The sequence below is a fragment of the Pocillopora damicornis genome, chromosome 4 (genome assembly GCF_964200805.1).
Source record: "Pocillopora damicornis chromosome 4, jaPocDami1.2, whole genome shotgun sequence".
Classification (NCBI taxonomy): Eukaryota; Metazoa; Cnidaria; class Anthozoa; order Scleractinia; family Pocilloporidae; genus Pocillopora; species Pocillopora damicornis.
The window spans coordinates 7,094,086-7,112,326 of NC_142673.1; the positions used below are offsets into that span (position 1 = coordinate 7,094,086).

Consider the following 18,241-nt stretch of genomic DNA (forward strand, 5'->3'; position numbering starts at 1 on the left):
ACCATAGGCAATGTATACAGAACAGTATGAAGAATACGAATACCGATCTTAGAGTTCAAAGGGTAAAATAGTGGTAGAGCCTGAGACCGCGAGTTCTGATGGTCTTCGGATCGATTCCTTGTGGGAATCAAAATTTGTCTTTATTCCATGTTCATAACAAATGAACAACACCTTTCTTTATCTCACAACCAAGCTAAAAAAAAAAAACTACTTTCATTCGTTATCTGTTTAGATACTAAGGTCTACTCCTTATTAAGCTATTCCACCACACCTTAATAACCTGAAGAAGCTTCTCATCAGAGGCATGGACTTTCACAGTTGGAAGGGTTCCAGAGAGTGTGATCCTGTTTCAGAAATAGCAGTCAAACATACATTCACGAGGAACATGAGTAGTTTGCTCGGCGCACATCAAACATATCTGCATCTCAAACACACCGATTCAACGATCAGCGGTCACCAAAGCCGATCTTAGGAAAGAAAATACAAGGAGAAGAACCAGAATAACACAATTCTTACTGTGCAAGCCTGATATCGTCAGGATTTAATGCTTTCTGAAGCTTCATGTCAATTCCCATCGGATCTAGAATATGCATCTTAGAGTTGACCTGCTTCTTTGCGGCCTGCCAGTCTTCATCTATCACAAAAAATAAAATAAAATGGCTTTTCATCAAAAATCCATACTCGTTAACGTTCTATCCCCTAAGAGTGACTGGCATCTAAGTTCTTCTTACAGCATCACACCAGAATCAAACAATCAAACAGTAAGGTCACGAGAATAGAGGAAATAATCACCAACTAAAGAAGTAGCTGGTTGTTAAACAAATTCTCCTCGTCAGCACCTTACGATATACAAAGAGAACAGTATGGAGAATACGCCTAATGATGTTAAGGTGTAAAAGGGTTCCTGCATGGAGCAAGTTTGAAGAACATTCAATGTTAGATAGTCTCGTCTGTACCTGTGTGACCAAGTATATCTGGCATGCAGGCAATTAATATTCCTGCAATAGCCACTTTTTAAAAGCTGTTTTCACTCTGTTTCCTAAAAAACGTTACAAAAAAGTTCTGCTGGACGGGATACACTGTCAAGTGCACAGAATTTTGTGCAGACCCAGTCACCATTACCTGCTTTTGCGATGAGAATTTGAAGGTCTTCCAGTTTAAAATCAAACTTATCGTAACACTTCGATTCCAACTCCTCCACGCTTAGATCCTAGTAAAAATAATCAAGCCAATTAAATGTGTGACATCAAAAGTAGCATCTGGACATTTCTGAAGTGAAAGTCTTAATTTCAATGACTCTTTGCCATCAATGGTACAGTAATGGGGTATGCAAATCTACCAATCTGCGTTTTTTCCCTTTTCCCTTTGTTTCCATGCCTCTCCAAAACATCCTGAGTGTAAATATGATGCATATTTTAGTTGTTGTTGTTTTTTAAGGTAAATTCCACAAATCTGCAAATTGATTTGACCCTCTCTTAATGGTGCATTTTTACAATCTACATTTCATATGATAGCATCTCCTTATAATACAATAATTATTCTTTGAACCTGATATAAAGCCCAAGTTTTTCAGTGGAATAGTGAAGGCGAGTCACAAATTTTAATAATCTTTGACAACATTTTATAAATAAAAGTGGTCCAAAAATTATCTGATTAGTATCACCTTTGTGGATACAACCCTCTCTTGCTCTGGATCACTGGTGATCTTCACATGTCCAAGATCAATGACAAGCACATTGCTTGACCTGTTAATAAAGTGTAACTTTAAAATGGTCACTAAATCCACGTTACGTTGAAAGCAATATGGGAACAATGTAGGATTACCATAGGAACAATATAGGGCCACTAAAGGAACACTATAAGACCCCTATCAGCCAATATAGAACCAATGTAGCATCATCAGCAGTAGAGAATACACCTAAATGTTTGTAATTAGAAACCGAGAGTTCAAAATGTCATTTCATCAATAAACAGTTTGTAAGTTTGATAGACCAGAAAACTAGGCTTGGAATGGCTGGTGGTCCATACATGTCGGCATATTATTCCAGTGGAGGGGAGGAGGAATCCTATACTTATATATACTTACTGTATGTCATACTAACATTTGAAGGATAACGTGACTGTTGTATCAATACATTCACCTTATCCTAAAAAGGTTGGGGATCACATAACCATAAAACCACAAGTTGGAAAGTACTTCGCATCCACTTCCGAGTGAATGCACCCCACAAGCCAACAACTTACTTCTTAAAGGTGCCTCCCTCTGGTATAATGATAAATGGAGACTTCACATCCACATCCACATTTGTTATCTGCAAAAAATATAGTTGATTATAAATTTTTGAGTTTACCTTGCACAACAAGAACCAAGTGAACATAAGAAAACCAAACCATATTGACCTTAGAAGGTAATTTGGTATTATCTTCGCTCTGACGATGGGCTAGCGCTCGAAACGTCAACTTTGAAACTCTTAACGATGGCCAATTTACGTTATCAACTCAGTTGATAATACCAAATTACCTTGCTATACCCTCTCACCGACGCAGTACCACAGCTTCTTTAGAAACTTAGCCCCTATATTGACCAAGGGTATACACAATCTTTAACACTTTGAACAAAATTCAACATGGTCACATCAAAAGAACACTTTTCAAGACCATACATGGCTGAGTCACGAGTTATACTTGTCTCTGAGGAGACTTAGTGTGCCCCTGTACCTCTGAAGGCTTTCTGTTACCCAAAGCCTGGATCCATTCTCCTGGGTGGATAGAATACTCTGAGAGTTCACTGTCTAGCCTATGATTATAACACCATGGAGGACAACTGAGCTTTAGCGCAGACCTGCACTCATTAATATGCCACAGATCTCCCATGGACGCCATGAGGGTGGGACGGAGAAAAAATTCCCTCTAAGGATTATATCTTTGTTACTTATGACTGACGTCTGCAGTAACAATTCACTAGTATCTGTTTTCTCGTTCAATCCTTAGGTAGGAATTTTTGTGGTAAGCAAAAACAGAAAAATATTACCTTGTGGTGTTCAATTACATAATACAGACTTGCTTTGGATACTGACTTCAGATCTTCTAGTCTTGAGTATGCCTCGGCTGACAACCTGAAATGAAACATCAAATCTCCTTACTTCTCATAACTAGTTAAACACTACAAACAGAGGATTTGTGTATTAAGTGTGACATCAAGATATCTTGAATGGGTCATCTACATATGAATATTTTTCTTACTCTAAGCATAGATTTCTATTGAACAATCATGTAATTTCAAGTCATTGTTGAAGAGCAAATGTAAAACAAATCTACAAAAATTTTACCTATTAAACAACAGTATAGCACTTACTCCTGGAGATGGACATCTTTTGGAGGTTTAAAGAAAGTGACAATATGATCCACTGTGTTCTGCAAATAAAATTGAAAACGCAAAAAAATATTTAACATCTACTTCTACAAAAGGAAAGAGCCATAATATGTCTACTTATGATGAAGATATTCTTTCAAAACCGTTCTGGCAGAAAAAATCGGATTTTTAACCACTAGGCTTCTTTTCATAGGCATCAGGTGTAATTATTAACTGAAGCTTACTTATGCAATGCTCTACCTCACTGCACAGCACAGTCCTTTTTCCACAAGACAGAATCATACACCATTGCGATGGTGTTTGCTGGCTTAAGGTCACAGAACTCCATCTGCAAACTAGGTTTTCAAGTTTTGGGGGTACGTATACTCTAAAATATTTTGCTACTTACGGCATCATACACAACTTTAACAGGTTGAGATTTCACTGTAACTCTCTGGTCACACTTCCCGTCCAATGGGTTGGTCTCAAACGATGCAGTAAAAAGAGCAAGTTGGCTTGCTATCCAAGATATAAAAGATAACATCCATGTTTGTTGCAACAACCTGGTTGCTTACAATAGATAAAGATAATGCCATACTGCTTATTAAGGCAGATAATTCTGACTACACTCACACGTGACATTCAGTTTGAAAAGTTTATTCAGGATGAGTCAGTCAGTCTTCTAGTATACCCATCCTGATACAATCTTAACATGTGCACCCTGGAACTTGGGGTTCTACAAAAAGAACCTGTGCTATGGCAGATCGAAAAAAGCACTAAAGAACCTCTCTTTAGATGTGGCCAAAAAATGTGTGAAAACGTATTCCTCATCTAGTTAAGCAGTACAATACCCTGAGGAAATGGGTAAGCTAACCTGGTTGCACAACTAATCACAAAGAAAAATCAATAATTGTAATGATATTTTAGTTGGAAAACCAAAATTACAACAAATACAAAAAGGAAAGTGGTCAAACATAAGACTGACCGACCTAGAATGACTTAATTTTCCCGCGAAATACTTTAATAATCCGAAACTTCCATGATGCCACACGAACCTCTTCAACGTGCCGACAGAATGTTAATTTCTAATTAATTCGTTCCCATGTCACTCAAACGTCAGAAATTACGTTTATCTGATTTTAGAAACACAACTTGTTTGTTCAGTAATATTTGGTTTTCCGTTAAAAGTAAAAGTGAACACAATACTATAAACAGTAAAGAGTAGATATAACCTTTCTTCTTTGGTGATCAAAATACTTTTCCAAACATAATTTACAATCCTTATATAAAGACCAAAAGAAAAAATGAATAAAAAAAATTATTTCTCAGATTATCCTAGAGTACGACTGAATTAAGAGATTATATTGGAAAGGTCACCTTGTTAACATTAAAAATGTTTATTGCAACATGTAAAGTGATGTACCTAGTTTATCATCTTGAGAGGTTATCATGAGTGGCATTTTTCCATCTACAGCATTAGCTGAACCGAACATCTTCATCTGCTCGACCTTCGCTGACAGCCTAAACAAGAAATTCATCATTAGGAGAGACCTGCCACACAGTGTCACCATCATTAATATCCTTAGAACTCCCATTAATCAATTTAGCATCATATCCTAATCCTACGTTTCTGTAATTGTACCTCCTTTTAACTTTTCTCTGTGGGGACCCTTGAGCGACCTTATAAGCTATGCTGCACTAGGGAGGCCTTACAAGGTTAGGACAGCTGTCTAAGGCTGCAAACTTGATGACTTACTTTTTCACCTTTTCTGATAGTTAAGATCAAGTCACCTTGGGTAATCTCCCATTAAAGCAAGCTTTAGAAATAAAAAATTCAAATTTATGCACTCTGGCCCAATAGGTCTGATGTCAAAAATTCTCATAAAAAAAAAAATGAAAATAAAAAAGATGTGAAAGTGAAAATTTTTCCTGTAACTGTACCATGAATCATAGAGGTTTGGAAAAAACCTTTCAAATCCTTAGAATGCAAATTAATTGCCTTATGAATTCCTATTTGACATTTTTTGGTTTCTCACTGCTGTTAAGACAAAATCATCCCTAGATGTTGAATATGTTCAACTTACTTGATTGCTTGTGCCGATGGTCTTTGGGAGAGCTCTGCAGAAAGATCCTGGAAACTTAGTTTGGCAACAGCAACTGACCTAAATGGGAGACAGGTCCCTCATCATATTCTAGCTTCATGTTAGCTTGGGAAAACTCCCCATAAAGATCTAAACATTTTCCAAAGCAACCTACAAATTATGGAGGAGTGATAGTTTGCATAATGTTTGAGATATTCTTCTACCATAGGAAATACAAAATAACAAAACTCACAGAAGCTATCATCAGTCCTTTGAAATGGGATTGCATTAAGAGATTTCAATTGAGTGCTAACAGTAATCTAAGACTGCTTAAACAATGCTTTACTATGCTGTGTGATTGGTAAAAAAAAACTCATTCCATCCTGTCAACCAATTAGATACAAAGCTAAGACCAAACTTATCACTACTTTCCCCAGGTTTCTCACATGTTAAGTCATTTCACCTTGGGTTAAAATATATACAACATTTTATCTTATTAGCTTTATGATAAAAAATAACCATGATGGCAAAAGCAACTCATATTTTCATGGCTACATCAGTTCTGAGAAAATCAAATCAATTTTCTATTAAGTTTGCCTTAAGAAACAGTTTTATTCAACACTCACTTGGCAGCTGCATCATCTCTTAAAGCCACACTAATCTGCTTCAAAATCACCTCAACTTTATTTTCCACATACTGCAGAATAATCCAGGTAAAAACCAAAAATACTGCTAGATAATAATACAATCAGGATGCTTTGAGTACTCAAAGTTATAGGGGTGACAGCATTTTTCGATGAGTAAAATAAAGTCAAAGAGACAATAAGCATCAAAGTTAGTTGAAACATTGTGTCACTTTGAAAAATTATTTTAATGTGTAGAAAAACACTACTGTTTGGTCTAACTCTAAATTCTTGACAAAAATCCCCTCCCCAATTCAATGTTGCCTGTTGTACAGGGCCCCACGTAGCTAAAAGATACTGGAAGCAAGATAAGACATTGTTTTGGGGGAAAGGAGCAAATAGGTTAACAAAGACAAGACAAAGGAAATAACAATGAAGAAATGGGAGATTGAAAGTGTCACTGTGTCAATAACTTTGTGGGCAGTTGGAGCTACTGTATATTTTTGGGCCAAACAAACAGTAGAGACAACAGAATTGGCTTTTTTTTTTCTTCAAAGGCAAATATAAGTCAAAATATATAAGTTAAATTGCTACCGTTTTTGTGAGATTTTAAGGAATTTAGGTAACAATATTTTTTGCTAAGCAAGTACCTCCTTGGGGAATACTGTTATGGTTTCTCCTTCACTGTAACCAATGGCACTGTACAACTTCTCCAGTTCTTCTTTTTTCTGATCTTCAGTTAAAATTTCTGTTTAGATAAGGGTGATCAAGCTATTTTCATTTAAATTGCTAATCCATGCAGGCATGAGATTCAGCACCCTGTGGTATACTTATATGATGATCCTGAGATAAAAGCCTTACCTGATTCATCCTCCTCCTTCTTGCTTTTTTTTTTGCCCCAGAACCTAGAAAACAAACTACCACTCTTCTTCTCTTCCACTTTCTTCTTCTTTTTCCTTAATGCTGCAGCTTCCTATGATGCAAAACTTAAAGTGAACTTCTATATTTTTGAGAAAAGGTCATGTGGCTCTTTTTGTCTCCTGTTTCCAAGTAAAGTTGAAATTTGGAACATTGGCTTCTGTATGGAGAGGAAAACTGGAAGTCCTGGATAAAAACCCTTGGAGTAATGACTAAAAAACAATAAAACGCTAAGCCCACAGGTGATCCAAGAGTATGACTGTGTATTGGCAAACTATTAAAGAGACAGGGAGGGGGGGGGGGGGGGGCACTGCAAAGGACAAGCATCCCATTTGATGGGAGAAGGAATAATGCCATGTTGCTTCATGCTTCATATAAGGAAACCAACTGAATGCACAAGCTCTCCAGATGAGAGCCCTTTAGCTTGCCTGCTGTTAAGACAAAAAGACCAGCAACTCAAACTGTTACAGAAATGATAAAACAAGGTAAAAATTGCTGAAATCAACACAAACCTCATAAGCAGCCTGGCGTCGACAAATGGTGATATTCAACACATCCAACTCGCTCTCAAGTGCCTGAAGATTAATGATTTTATGACAGATTAAGCATGCAATAATAACATGCCGAGGTGGAAAGTTGCTATCTATGTCATGTAAATCATTGACCTACCTCTAGATCTTTTGACAATGATTCAGAAGCTTTGTCTCCCAGTAACTTTTTCTTGTACAAATTTTTGTATTCCCTGCAGAGATCCCTGAAGAAAGAAGGAAAGGCATGAAATCAACTTTTCATTCACCAGAAGGATAGACTATTTCTGGTCAGTTATTTGACAGTGATACCTATGTTCCTTCATGTGTGTCCAAGACCAGTTTCTTAATCTCCTCCTAACATCTTCCTCAAGAATGCTTGTAATGGCATAACTCCACCTGTTTCCAGGAGGAAATGTATATAATGTTCCCAAAGTAAATGTAGACTGCAATTAACACCATCACAATTACATGTAATTATGGACCAAAGGTATACTGTAACAAGAGAAGTAAAACTTGGAAAAGCTTCCAACTTAAACTCAAATTCAATGACACGAAAATACCAGCTCTTTTGTTTCAACCAAAAGGAGTAGAAATGTAATGCTAACTCAAGACCTTCACAGCATAAAAGATGACATCAAATTCCTACACCTAAGTTTGTAGACAAGTCAAGGCTGACCATATTTCAGGTAGTAACAAAAATAACAGATGTGAGATGAAATTACCACTGTGCAGCATGTCCATGGAGAGGGACATTTGGTTTGTACTTTCTAAACACAGAATTTGTGGTCATTCTGTCAAAGGATTCCAGCAACTCAATCATATCATGGTACTGCTGTCTCATCAAAACTAGAGATATCTCTTCCAAGACCAAGCTTAGGAAAATCTGCATAAACGATGAGGAAATGAAAAGATTAAATTCTTCGTGAGGCTGAATGTAATTTAACTGAGGTAAAACCAAGCCATTGTAGTAGTTTCAATGTTGTGATGAACAGGACTCTGAGAGATTTGCTGGATGCATTGATACATACACTCTCTTACCTTGCTTTCCCACTATGTTACCTTTTTCCTTACCTCTCACATTTTGCTTACAGATAATCATTCCACTCACCAGTGGGTAAGTGTTGTACTGACAGGTGTGTGGGAGCAGACTGTGCCTCAGTTGCCATGGTGACCCTTTTTAGCAACCAAGGAACCTGCTGTCATAATCTGTCAGTACATGTAGTTTCATGAACAAAACCCTCTAAAACTATAGTAATTTAAGTATTTATTTTGAGTATTTTAACCAATTACCCCCTATGCAACTGATCAATCAATTAATCAGTTGATTGGTTGACTTTCAAGAGCAATCACATGGCCCCCTGGACAAGATTTTGATATATGGCTTTCAGTAGTTAAAAAAAGAAATCCCTCAACTGACCAGTGGACCATTCAATTATCAGCCTAATGATCGATCAATCAACTGACTGCATGATTAATTTTCAAGAACTATTTCCTAATCCAAAATAGCAAGATTTTGGCTTTTATAAGGAGGATTTATGTTAAAATTTCTTTGCCAAACATCACTCCTGTTAGGGGAAGCAATCAGCATGAGTCCAAACACATACCTTTGGGATACTCAAATCAGAACCTGGCTTGATGTTCATCTTCACTTTAGTGGTGGCTGAGATTGGCTGTAAGACTTAACAACAAGAAAATAGTGAATAATTGTATTTTCCTTGGTTGTTGTTGTAGATCATGTGTCAGATTACTCAGGTGAGATTAATACTTAAAACAGTAGTTCTGAGTTTAAATACTTTGGTTTTTAAATGGAGTTGTTCCAGAATCATGCAGCTGTTCAACATCAAAAACTTCTGAGTGAAAGGTAAGTAAAAACATATCAGCACTGATACGCAATGATGCCAACAAATCCCTAGGAATTGAGACATAGTACACAAAATATACTCACTGTATTTAAAATCAGGAGGAGAGAAATGTTGTTTCGTTCTGATTGCAATCCCACCCTTGGCTTGATTCTGTAAAGAACAGAAAAATTGTCATTGCCATTTCATTTACTATTATACCAACTGTTACAGCGTTTGCAAATTGTCTTTGAATTTATCATAAAATACATAGAGTTCTGTAAGTTGAGATCTGAACTTAATTGTGTTCATCTCACCTGAAGTTGCCTCGAAAAAGTGCTCAATATTAAAATTAGGGACATTTAAGCCACTTAACAAAGAAAGAGAAGTTGTTGAGACAACAGGAATTTAAATGTCAATAGAGTTTATAAGATTGTCATTAACCTCTTAACTCCTAGCAGCAATTAACAAGAAACTTCTCCCTTCAATATCCACTCACTATCCAGCAAACAGGTAATGAGGATACTCAATGTATCAGGTAGAAGTTGTTACCTTTATCTAACACCAAATTCTTGTAACTTATTACAAGGAAATGTGCAGTAGCTAGTAGGGTGAATTAACAATCAGATCTTGGGAGTTAAAGGGTTAATAAAAAGGGAAGAACCTCACCATCCATGGTGTTCCTTATATAGAGTAACTACACGTTAAACTGTGTCAGTCATCTCCATCATGATAAAGTAAGGCTTTATTGTTGTTGTAAATAAGTTGGAGTGTATTGAGAATAAGAGGCAAGAATACTAGTTTTGTGAAAGGATGCAGGGACTCATTGTTTCAAGTAAAAATAATACAGTGCTTTGTAAGTAAAAATACTGTGCTTTGACCTAGTAAACAACTACAATTCCTTTATGCAGCTATTTAGGGAGATTTTATGATCAAATCTTGGAAAATAAAGGGGTTTGACCATTATTTCTCATAATCATCAAAATAACTTAATGAAAAAACCTTGGTCATCAGAATTATCACAGGGTTTCTCGTGATGAAGAGCTAATGCACAACACCACACACCACCCACTTTGGAATGAAACCAAAGTCCTAGGATTACACACACAAATCACACAACAACATTACTGCAGAAAAAATTAAGGATTGCAGTATGGACATCTATGATCAAGAATCATTGCTCAGAGTACTAAGACGGTACCCAATTAAAATAAAAATTCACCAAAACAGGTGAGCCAGACATGGTGGGACATCATGGGTCAAATTAGGTCACTCAAAAAATGTCACCCTCATCACCCTAGGGAATTAAGACTAGTAGGGTGAAGCTTAAAACTTGAAATCCACATTAGAAGTAACTGCATCAAAATCAGACAAACAATGACACTTTTTTTTATTTCAAACAGTGATACTTTATGATCAAGAAATCATTTGACGAGTAATTACCACCCAGTCCTCTTGCGTTGGCAGATTTCCAATATGATCTTTTGTATTCCAGTAAATGGCAAGACTGTCAAGTTTGACAAGCTAACAAACAAGCCAGAAAAAATAAGAAAGAGTGTTGTTGTGAGTTGCAGTCTGAAAAATAAATCATGATGCATGCAATGAAGAGATGGCAGAGAAGGATGATTGTGAGAGATGGGAAATAAGGAGGAAAGGTAAAAACAAGTGTGCTATCCCAGGTGAACCCCAAGAGGTCCATGGGATGTATGAAATTCAACACTGGTTGATTGTGCCACACTTGCATCTCTTGCAGTAAATATTTCCTTATATTTTATCATTTTTGGCACCATTTACAGACAATGTATTCTCAAGTTCCACCTCCCAACTACCAATACTTGTTTTGCCATGCAACCACTACTCAACCCTTATACAAATAACATTTTTCCAAATATATTTTCAGACCTATCTGTATCTCACCTTGTGTACAATTTTTACTTTTTTACCAACAATTGAAGGTTTCCAATGTTCATCTATGGACTAAAACAGAGAGTGATCATCACTAGATGAGCCTTAACACTATTTGACAGAAACTGGCACGAAACAGCTATACAGAGGATCAATTTTTCAAAATATTCATTATCAAATGTATCAAAGGATGGGTATAAATTCATCAGCAACATATTCATTGACTTGGACAAAAGATAGTAGCAGAAGCCAAGATAGCATAATTTGAAAAAAATATATCCTTTGTAACCCTAACAATAGCAGTGCCATCACACCAGAGGAGAGAAGGGTCTAAAATGTTTCAAGGCAACATCATTTTTCAACCCCTTGTTTGCTAGATGAAAAATACTCTTTGATCAATTACACTTTTCCTGAAACTTTCTGGATGACCTCTTTAGCTAATACAGGTTTACTCCTTAATACACAGGTTCCCCAACAAGCTGTTAGGACTTAGTGAAAGGTGACCCTGACTGCTTAATAGAGGTGTACACTTAAAAGAGGTAAAAATTACAGTGGTTCACAAAGTGACCACCTACAGTATACCTGTGCCACTTAATACAGGTTCCACTGTTAATATAACTATCATTACATACACTCCTATAGCCCCTCTCTCTTATATGCATCCCTTGAACCTTTGACCCTTAGAGTTACTAGCATCTAATTTCTCCTTACAATATCACCCAAAGTCATGAGAATAAAGGAAATGATAAAAAACAAGAGATACCCTTGATTGTTACACAAATTCTCTACGTCGGCACCTTAGGATACCTTTAGAGAACAGTATGGATAATATATACCCTGATGTTAGAGTGTAAAGGGTTAATAAAAAAAATGCCCTCTCCTTCCATATTAAACTTCAAGTCTCAGTTACTCCACAAGGCCCCACAACCTTCCCCAATACTGAATAAAAAAAAAATTTTTACAGAGTGTTCATTAAACTGAGACAGAAGTTGAAATGAAAATAATGGCTGGCATTGTGACCACCATTCAACAGGGTTGTTGTTGTTGCTCTCCAATAAACCCCCACCTCTTGGAGGCCTGTGGTCTGGAAACTGCTGAAATCAATAACCTTCCCCCATTACTAGGAGACTCATCAGAGGATTTAGGGTACTGCTCTCACCTCAGCTGACAAATTCTCCAATGTCACACCAATTGAGAATGGTGCAGAAGGGTTAGTAACCTGACACAAACAGGAGCAATGAGCACGGACATTATAATTATAATTAACACCAAAGGGTGAATACATCAAGAATTAATGATTATCATAAGAAAAGCAAGAGATACATTCAACCATGCATCTTTCTGTGTCATGCCCGCTCTATCATCAAGTACTAAAGTTGCAATTTCAACCATATGCAAGACCCCTTAGGAAAAATGTGCAATGTTTCAGGTTGTCAAAATGTCATGCCTCAAGTCGTGATTGGGGGAATTCAATCCAATTAAATTCATTTTGTCTGCTTCTGTTTGATGTCAGTTAAAAGTGACAATGCAACTTTAGTTCAAAAACTGTCCTGAACTATCAGCCAAAACTTCCACTGAAGCATAAGAATCAAATTGATGTTTACCTGAATGTAGAAATACTTACAGAGTCTTCATATCGTATGTGAATATTGCGAACAAAGACCTGGAGAGGAAAGAAAAATTAACCATCTTTAAGTCAAAAAGACATCAAAATGACAATCATTCTGAATAAACCTTTTTTTATTTTATGTTTTTTTTTCACTTAAATGGAATTTGATGTTTTTCCAGTGGTGAGTCAAGCAGGCAACTGGAACTGATTGCTACATGTGGATTTCTCATCAAACTCACCTGAAGGTTTTTGACAATCTGCATGGCTAACTTCTCTACAAAACTGTCTGACTTTTCATCTTTTTGCAGCCCTGCATAATAATTGATGAAAGAATCATTTTTCACCTCAGTTACAGACTAATTCCCATTAATGACTAGTAGTCATTGACAGAGACAGTCAATCAAAGCCATCTGCAGTAATTTGTGTGACAATGTTAATATCCAACACTATGCAGGGCTCTTGGCCAAGTTTTCTTTTGAAGTCATCTTCTGTCAACCTAAAATTATAAAAAACTAAACCTCTGACAATGTGCCTCATGGTTGAAGTAAGTGGCATAGCTGGCATTCATTTTTGGAGACTCAAACAAAAACTTTTTCTGGATGTCACAGCTACCAAAACAGTAGCAGTTTGAAGCACAGAGGCAGACGTATAGGTAGATTGATGGTCAGATGATGAGACAAACAAAAGTGAAAGATTATCAACCTGAATTAGAGACCTGACAACAAACAAGTAGGCAATTTCTTTTAGAGACCCTAACCACTAAAAACAGATAGATTATTAGGGTATACCATTCTCCTTTTTCTTTTCCACTTCAATCTGCCAAGTGAGCTCCACTGCTTCCAGCTGTCTTTGCTTTCTCTCCTGTTTGGCTTTTTCCTCTTTCTTAGCATTGTACTTAACATCTGCAGGAGCAACAAACACATTACTCATTTACAGTGTCAATTCTCTGGGCATAACTCTAATGTCCAGAGAGGTAGGTACAGGCATTACTGGAGAGTCCATGACACACAGATCTTTTCTTGACATAGACAGCCAAAAGTTAATGGTTTGTTTCCATGGTACCTATTACTCAATTGATGACTGTAGCATTTCATTTGAAAAATGTATGCTAAAATTTGACTTATCCCTTTAAGATTGCCACAAACCAAAAAGGCTGGTGTACCACACTATCTACTTACAGATTTAGTGACACTCAAAAACACTGTAAGTGTTGGGCCAAATGTGAAAAAATTAATAACTTGAGGAAAATTATCATGATAAGTGATAGTGATAACAGTAGTCGATATCATGAAGATTAGGTTGATAACAATGATGATGAAGGTAGTGATAATGATAATGACATAGATAAATACAAAGACAAAGACAAAGACAAGGACAATGGCAACAGCAATGGCAGTAGCAATGATAATGATAAGGAAAAGACAAAGGCGTAGAAAAAAGCAAAGGCATAGGCATAGCCAGTGGCAATGGCAATGGCAATGATAATGACAAGTCAAAGGCACAGACAAAAGTAAAGGCATTGGCAAAGGCACTGATAATGGCAAAGGTGATGGCAATGATCCTGATTATGAACATCATCATGAACATAATGGTTAATATAGCACCCTGTGACTACCACTAAAATACCAGACAAATGTGTCAAGAGCATTTCTTCAGTGAAAACAGTTCTCACCAGCACTTGGTCTGACAAGTAAGTAAAGTCCATCTACTTGAGCAACAACAGGTTCTGAGTACAAATTCTTCCAGGGTATCTTCAGCACCAGTTTACCTGTGTGAAAAGAACAAGTACATACTGTAACACACATACACATACACACAAAATAAAAAAAAAATCTGAAATCCACTCTTCCAAATGGCATTTAAACTCTTTAACCCATGGGCTGACTAGCACTTAATTTCTCATTAAATTATTGCTGCTGAATTAAACATCAGGCTAATGAGAATTACAGAAATGATCACATTTTGAAAAGCTGTTGATTTTTTACAAAATTCTCTTTATCATTACCATGGGAAATGTATATAGAACAGTAAGGAGAGTATGCATGCTAATGTTAGGGTGTATAAAAACAATTAATCAACTGTTAAAGGACGACTATTTCATTCTACATTCTTCATTTTCCTACCTAAATGACCACGTAGAACTTTAACTGGCAAAGCAAGGTCATCCTGGTAACAAAAGAAATCCACTGTTAAATAACCCACATCATATTTTTCATTTACATCTTCACACTGAACAAATGCAGGGTTCTTATTAAGTCCTAGCTGCTAGTTAATAATCAGCTACCTCAATTTCTGAACAGCCTCCTTTTCATAAAATAACATGTGTAAGTTGTGAACAGTAAACAATAAGTAAAGGTAATAAAAGGATTTAAAGGGACATTTGTTGTACACAAGCACAAGTAAATTTTTCAACTAAAAAATTGCACAAGCCTGTAGGGTAAGTGAAATATGTAGTCTTTCAAGTGCTTATTACACAAAATTGCAAAAGAAATCATGTAATTACTTGTTAATAATGTACATGGAAAAATATCACAGAAATCAAATCAAGACAGACAAAATTTTGAAAGTGTGCGCACTTGTTTTCAGCCACTCAGAATTAAGAGCGTAATTTTTTCATGTCCACTATTAAAAACATGAAAACAAGTCACCGCACAGACAACTCTCTTTTTAAATTTTCTTGTGAGTTAAACACTCTTCCAATCTCTACCTTATTAATGTTTATACCAAGCCAACCAACCACCAAATTGCTTTTGCATATACTTCCAAAAGAATGCATAATATAGCATTTCAGACCTTCTAAATTTCAAAAATAACATGTTGTGGAAGAAGGAAGAAGCTCTTGAATTGTCAGCTAACTATACTCATTGCAGCTGAACATCTACTCCCTAACTTAATGAGACCCTGCAGATGATTCAGTCATTAATAATTATTATTTTAATAATTATAATGGCCTTCTGGGGTAGGCATCTTTTTGCCATTCCCTGTCACCTTCTCCTAATGTCCACACTAACTCTAAATCAATCAATGCCAGTTGAATAAACAATTGCAAGCTTATAAGGTTAACTTGCACCATAAGACACCTGCACTGTAGTCTAGCCTTTACTATTTCGTGACAAGATTTTTCCTTGGCTTGTTTGAAAGTAGCTTGGTTGATCGACTGAGTAGATGAGTTTGTTTATGGGTGAGACTCAATATAAACAGCACAGGGATAGCAACATTTTCCTAGTTATGGTTGATCTGCCTCTGGTTTGCCTGTAATTGGATTTTGTTCCCGCTAAGAGCAAATACAAGTAAATAACTTGTACCAATAAATATTCCAAATTGTTGCATCAGGTGACATTTTTAAGTCAGAGAAACTGTTACTCATAATAGGCTGGACAAGCAAGTTGCTTTGGACAAGCAACAATAACTAATGGCAATAACAATTAAAAATTATATATCATCATCATTGTTATTATAATTACTGTTTTGTGTTCCACAAATTTATAACAGTGTAAAATAATCATGACATTTAAAAAATGCGAAAAAATTACAGTTAAGGTTAATTCTACCAAAGAGAAAATTAACACTCATAGTTTTGATAAAGATGAAAACATTATGATTATGTCTAATAGTTATAACAATGTCCAGGAGAAAAGGTGAGACCTTAATTATTTTTGTCTCTGAGGTTTTCACACTCCAGTGGTACTGCACTCTAAACTTTCAGAGCTGAACAGATGAAATAACAGTCACCAGGGTTGGTACTAAGATTAATTTGAATTTCTCACAAAGATGCACCCAATACATTTTACCATAGTTAGTAGAGGAGTCTCCTCTACTAACTATGATTTTACTCAGAACAGAATTTCGTTCCAGAAACAATGCTTTATTTTTGTCGGAAGCAACAATGCATAATTAAACAAGATACCCCATTGGACCAGTTTAAAACCACCGGATAGAATCAGAGCTGACAGTTCATTTACTGACATCACAATAGCAGCTTTCATAGATAATGGTTAGCCAATTTGCAATTCTGTTGATTAATAATTAAATCTTGAGATCGACGTGTTAGAATTTTTTGTTCATTTCTTCTTGCATACAATGTTCTTTCGTAGTGAGAAAAATGAACATTTACAAAATTTAAGCAATTACAATTTGAAATTTGTTATCAGCTAATTACTTGTTATCAGGTCAAAATAAAAAAGATGCGGTTTTTGGACACGCGACAATTTAACACTCTGTTATGAATCCGTTACCTATCGGCTACACTTGAGAGATTTTCCTTAAGTGCAATTGCGGTTGCTTTCGACGATCGCAAAAAACCAAGATAACAGATACACAGGTTATCTTTACTCAAACTAACAAGTCTGAATAAACAGACAAACCTAAACAGGTCTCGATAATATTTTATTAACACCGCAACTCATATGAAGTTTCTAGAAAAATATCAAGATAATCGTCGTTCGCTAGCAATATCAAAAATGGCGCCACAGTACAGTTCGGAGACAAAACAAAAATCCACAAACTCCTAACTACCCAGTCGTAGTAACTTACGATTTCACTCAAAATGCCAGAGCTTTGGTGCAATTTTAGGCAAAACCAGAAATGCTGTAGGCACAAGACTTAAACAAAACATAAGGCAAAACTATAACTTACTAAGGCGCTTTCCTTGAGAATCAAATTTTCCAGTTGGACATCTCCTGCAGACGTAAACAAGCCATTGTTTTCAGAAAATGTGGTTGTCGAAGGTTTGAATAGAAATCAAAGTGCAAAGAACTTGCAAAGCAATGAAAATCCAGCTACAAGTACCTCCCCAGATCCCAAGCCTCAACTGGGAAGTATCGAGATTCTCCAAGTACTGGCCGGCGAACTTGTTCAAAAGATCGACAACATACGACTCGAACACCATGATTCTTATATGAACTAATTCATTTTCGGCACGAAATAGGGACTAACCATGACTTAATTTGGTATCACACGGTCAGGCCATTGCTTTCGATTAAGACCCGTAGGACACGAGTGAAGCGACTCGAACCTGAGCCCGCGGAAAGTATGACGTCACCATACGCGCCTTATTTGAATTCATATTCACCTTTTGGGCTTCATATTTCACAAACTGTGAAAACAAACCTCGAAAGTTCGAACATTGGGTCGACCTCGCAGCAGCCGCGAGGTCAGGTTCAAAGAAAACGACCCCAGTGTTCCCATAAAACGCAGAGAAGAAAAGGTTTTTCGCCGAGAGAAAAGGTCACTCACCTTTATCAATGTCTTATCTTTTTTTGCGATGGATATTGATTCTTGTTCCTGGACAAAGCGAAAATTCAACGAGGGTAGAGATGCACGTCTTTTTATCATAAGAGATTCTATGGCTCGTTGCCTAGAGGTTTTGTTTGACCCCCAACCAAT

General features: G+C 36.4%; 1 protein-coding gene across 12 annotated transcripts in view; it reads right to left on the reverse strand.

Annotated features, from left to right (window-relative positions):
• LOC113679103 (intermembrane lipid transfer protein VPS13C) overlaps nt 1-17,972 on the reverse strand; it is a 115,811-nt gene extending 97,839 nt beyond the window's left edge. For all 12 annotated transcript variants that reach the window (XR_016186002.1, XM_089204439.1, XM_089204438.1 and 9 more), the window contains exons 1-29: nt 17,645-17,972; nt 17,492-17,535; nt 14,980-15,022; nt 14,529-14,624; nt 13,645-13,758; nt 13,096-13,166; nt 12,872-12,910; nt 12,407-12,466; nt 11,260-11,319; nt 10,786-10,866; nt 9,450-9,516; nt 9,109-9,182; nt 8,227-8,387; nt 7,814-7,900; nt 7,644-7,728; nt 7,487-7,549; nt 6,918-7,029; nt 6,707-6,804; nt 6,060-6,130; nt 5,437-5,514; nt 4,776-4,873; nt 3,762-3,871; nt 3,356-3,414; nt 3,032-3,116; nt 2,245-2,312; nt 1,664-1,745; nt 1,123-1,210; nt 517-634; nt 272-344 (exon numbers count right to left, since the gene is read on the reverse strand). Coding sequence is in view for 11 of the 12 variants with exons in the window: in XM_089204439.1 (XP_089060565.1) it covers nt 272-344; nt 517-634; nt 1,123-1,210; nt 1,664-1,745; nt 2,245-2,312; nt 3,032-3,116; nt 3,356-3,414; nt 3,762-3,871; nt 4,776-4,873; nt 5,437-5,514; nt 6,060-6,130; nt 6,707-6,804; nt 6,918-7,029; nt 7,487-7,549; nt 7,644-7,728; nt 7,814-7,900; nt 8,227-8,387; nt 9,109-9,182; nt 9,450-9,516; nt 10,786-10,866; nt 11,260-11,319; nt 12,407-12,466; nt 12,872-12,910; nt 13,096-13,166; nt 13,645-13,758; nt 14,529-14,624; nt 14,980-15,022; nt 17,492-17,535; nt 17,645-17,744 (2,385 nt within the window). In the remaining variant the exon portion in view is untranslated. The remainder of the gene's footprint in view (nt 1-271; nt 345-516; nt 635-1,122; nt 1,211-1,663; nt 1,746-2,244; nt 2,313-3,031; nt 3,117-3,355; nt 3,415-3,761; nt 3,872-4,775; nt 4,874-5,436; nt 5,515-6,059; nt 6,131-6,706; nt 6,805-6,917; nt 7,030-7,486; nt 7,550-7,643; nt 7,729-7,813; nt 7,901-8,226; nt 8,388-9,108; nt 9,183-9,449; nt 9,517-10,785; nt 10,867-11,259; nt 11,320-12,406; nt 12,467-12,871; nt 12,911-13,095; nt 13,167-13,644; nt 13,759-14,528; nt 14,625-14,979; nt 15,023-17,491; nt 17,536-17,644) is intronic.
• Between the last annotated feature and the right edge of the window lie 269 nt (nt 17,973-18,241).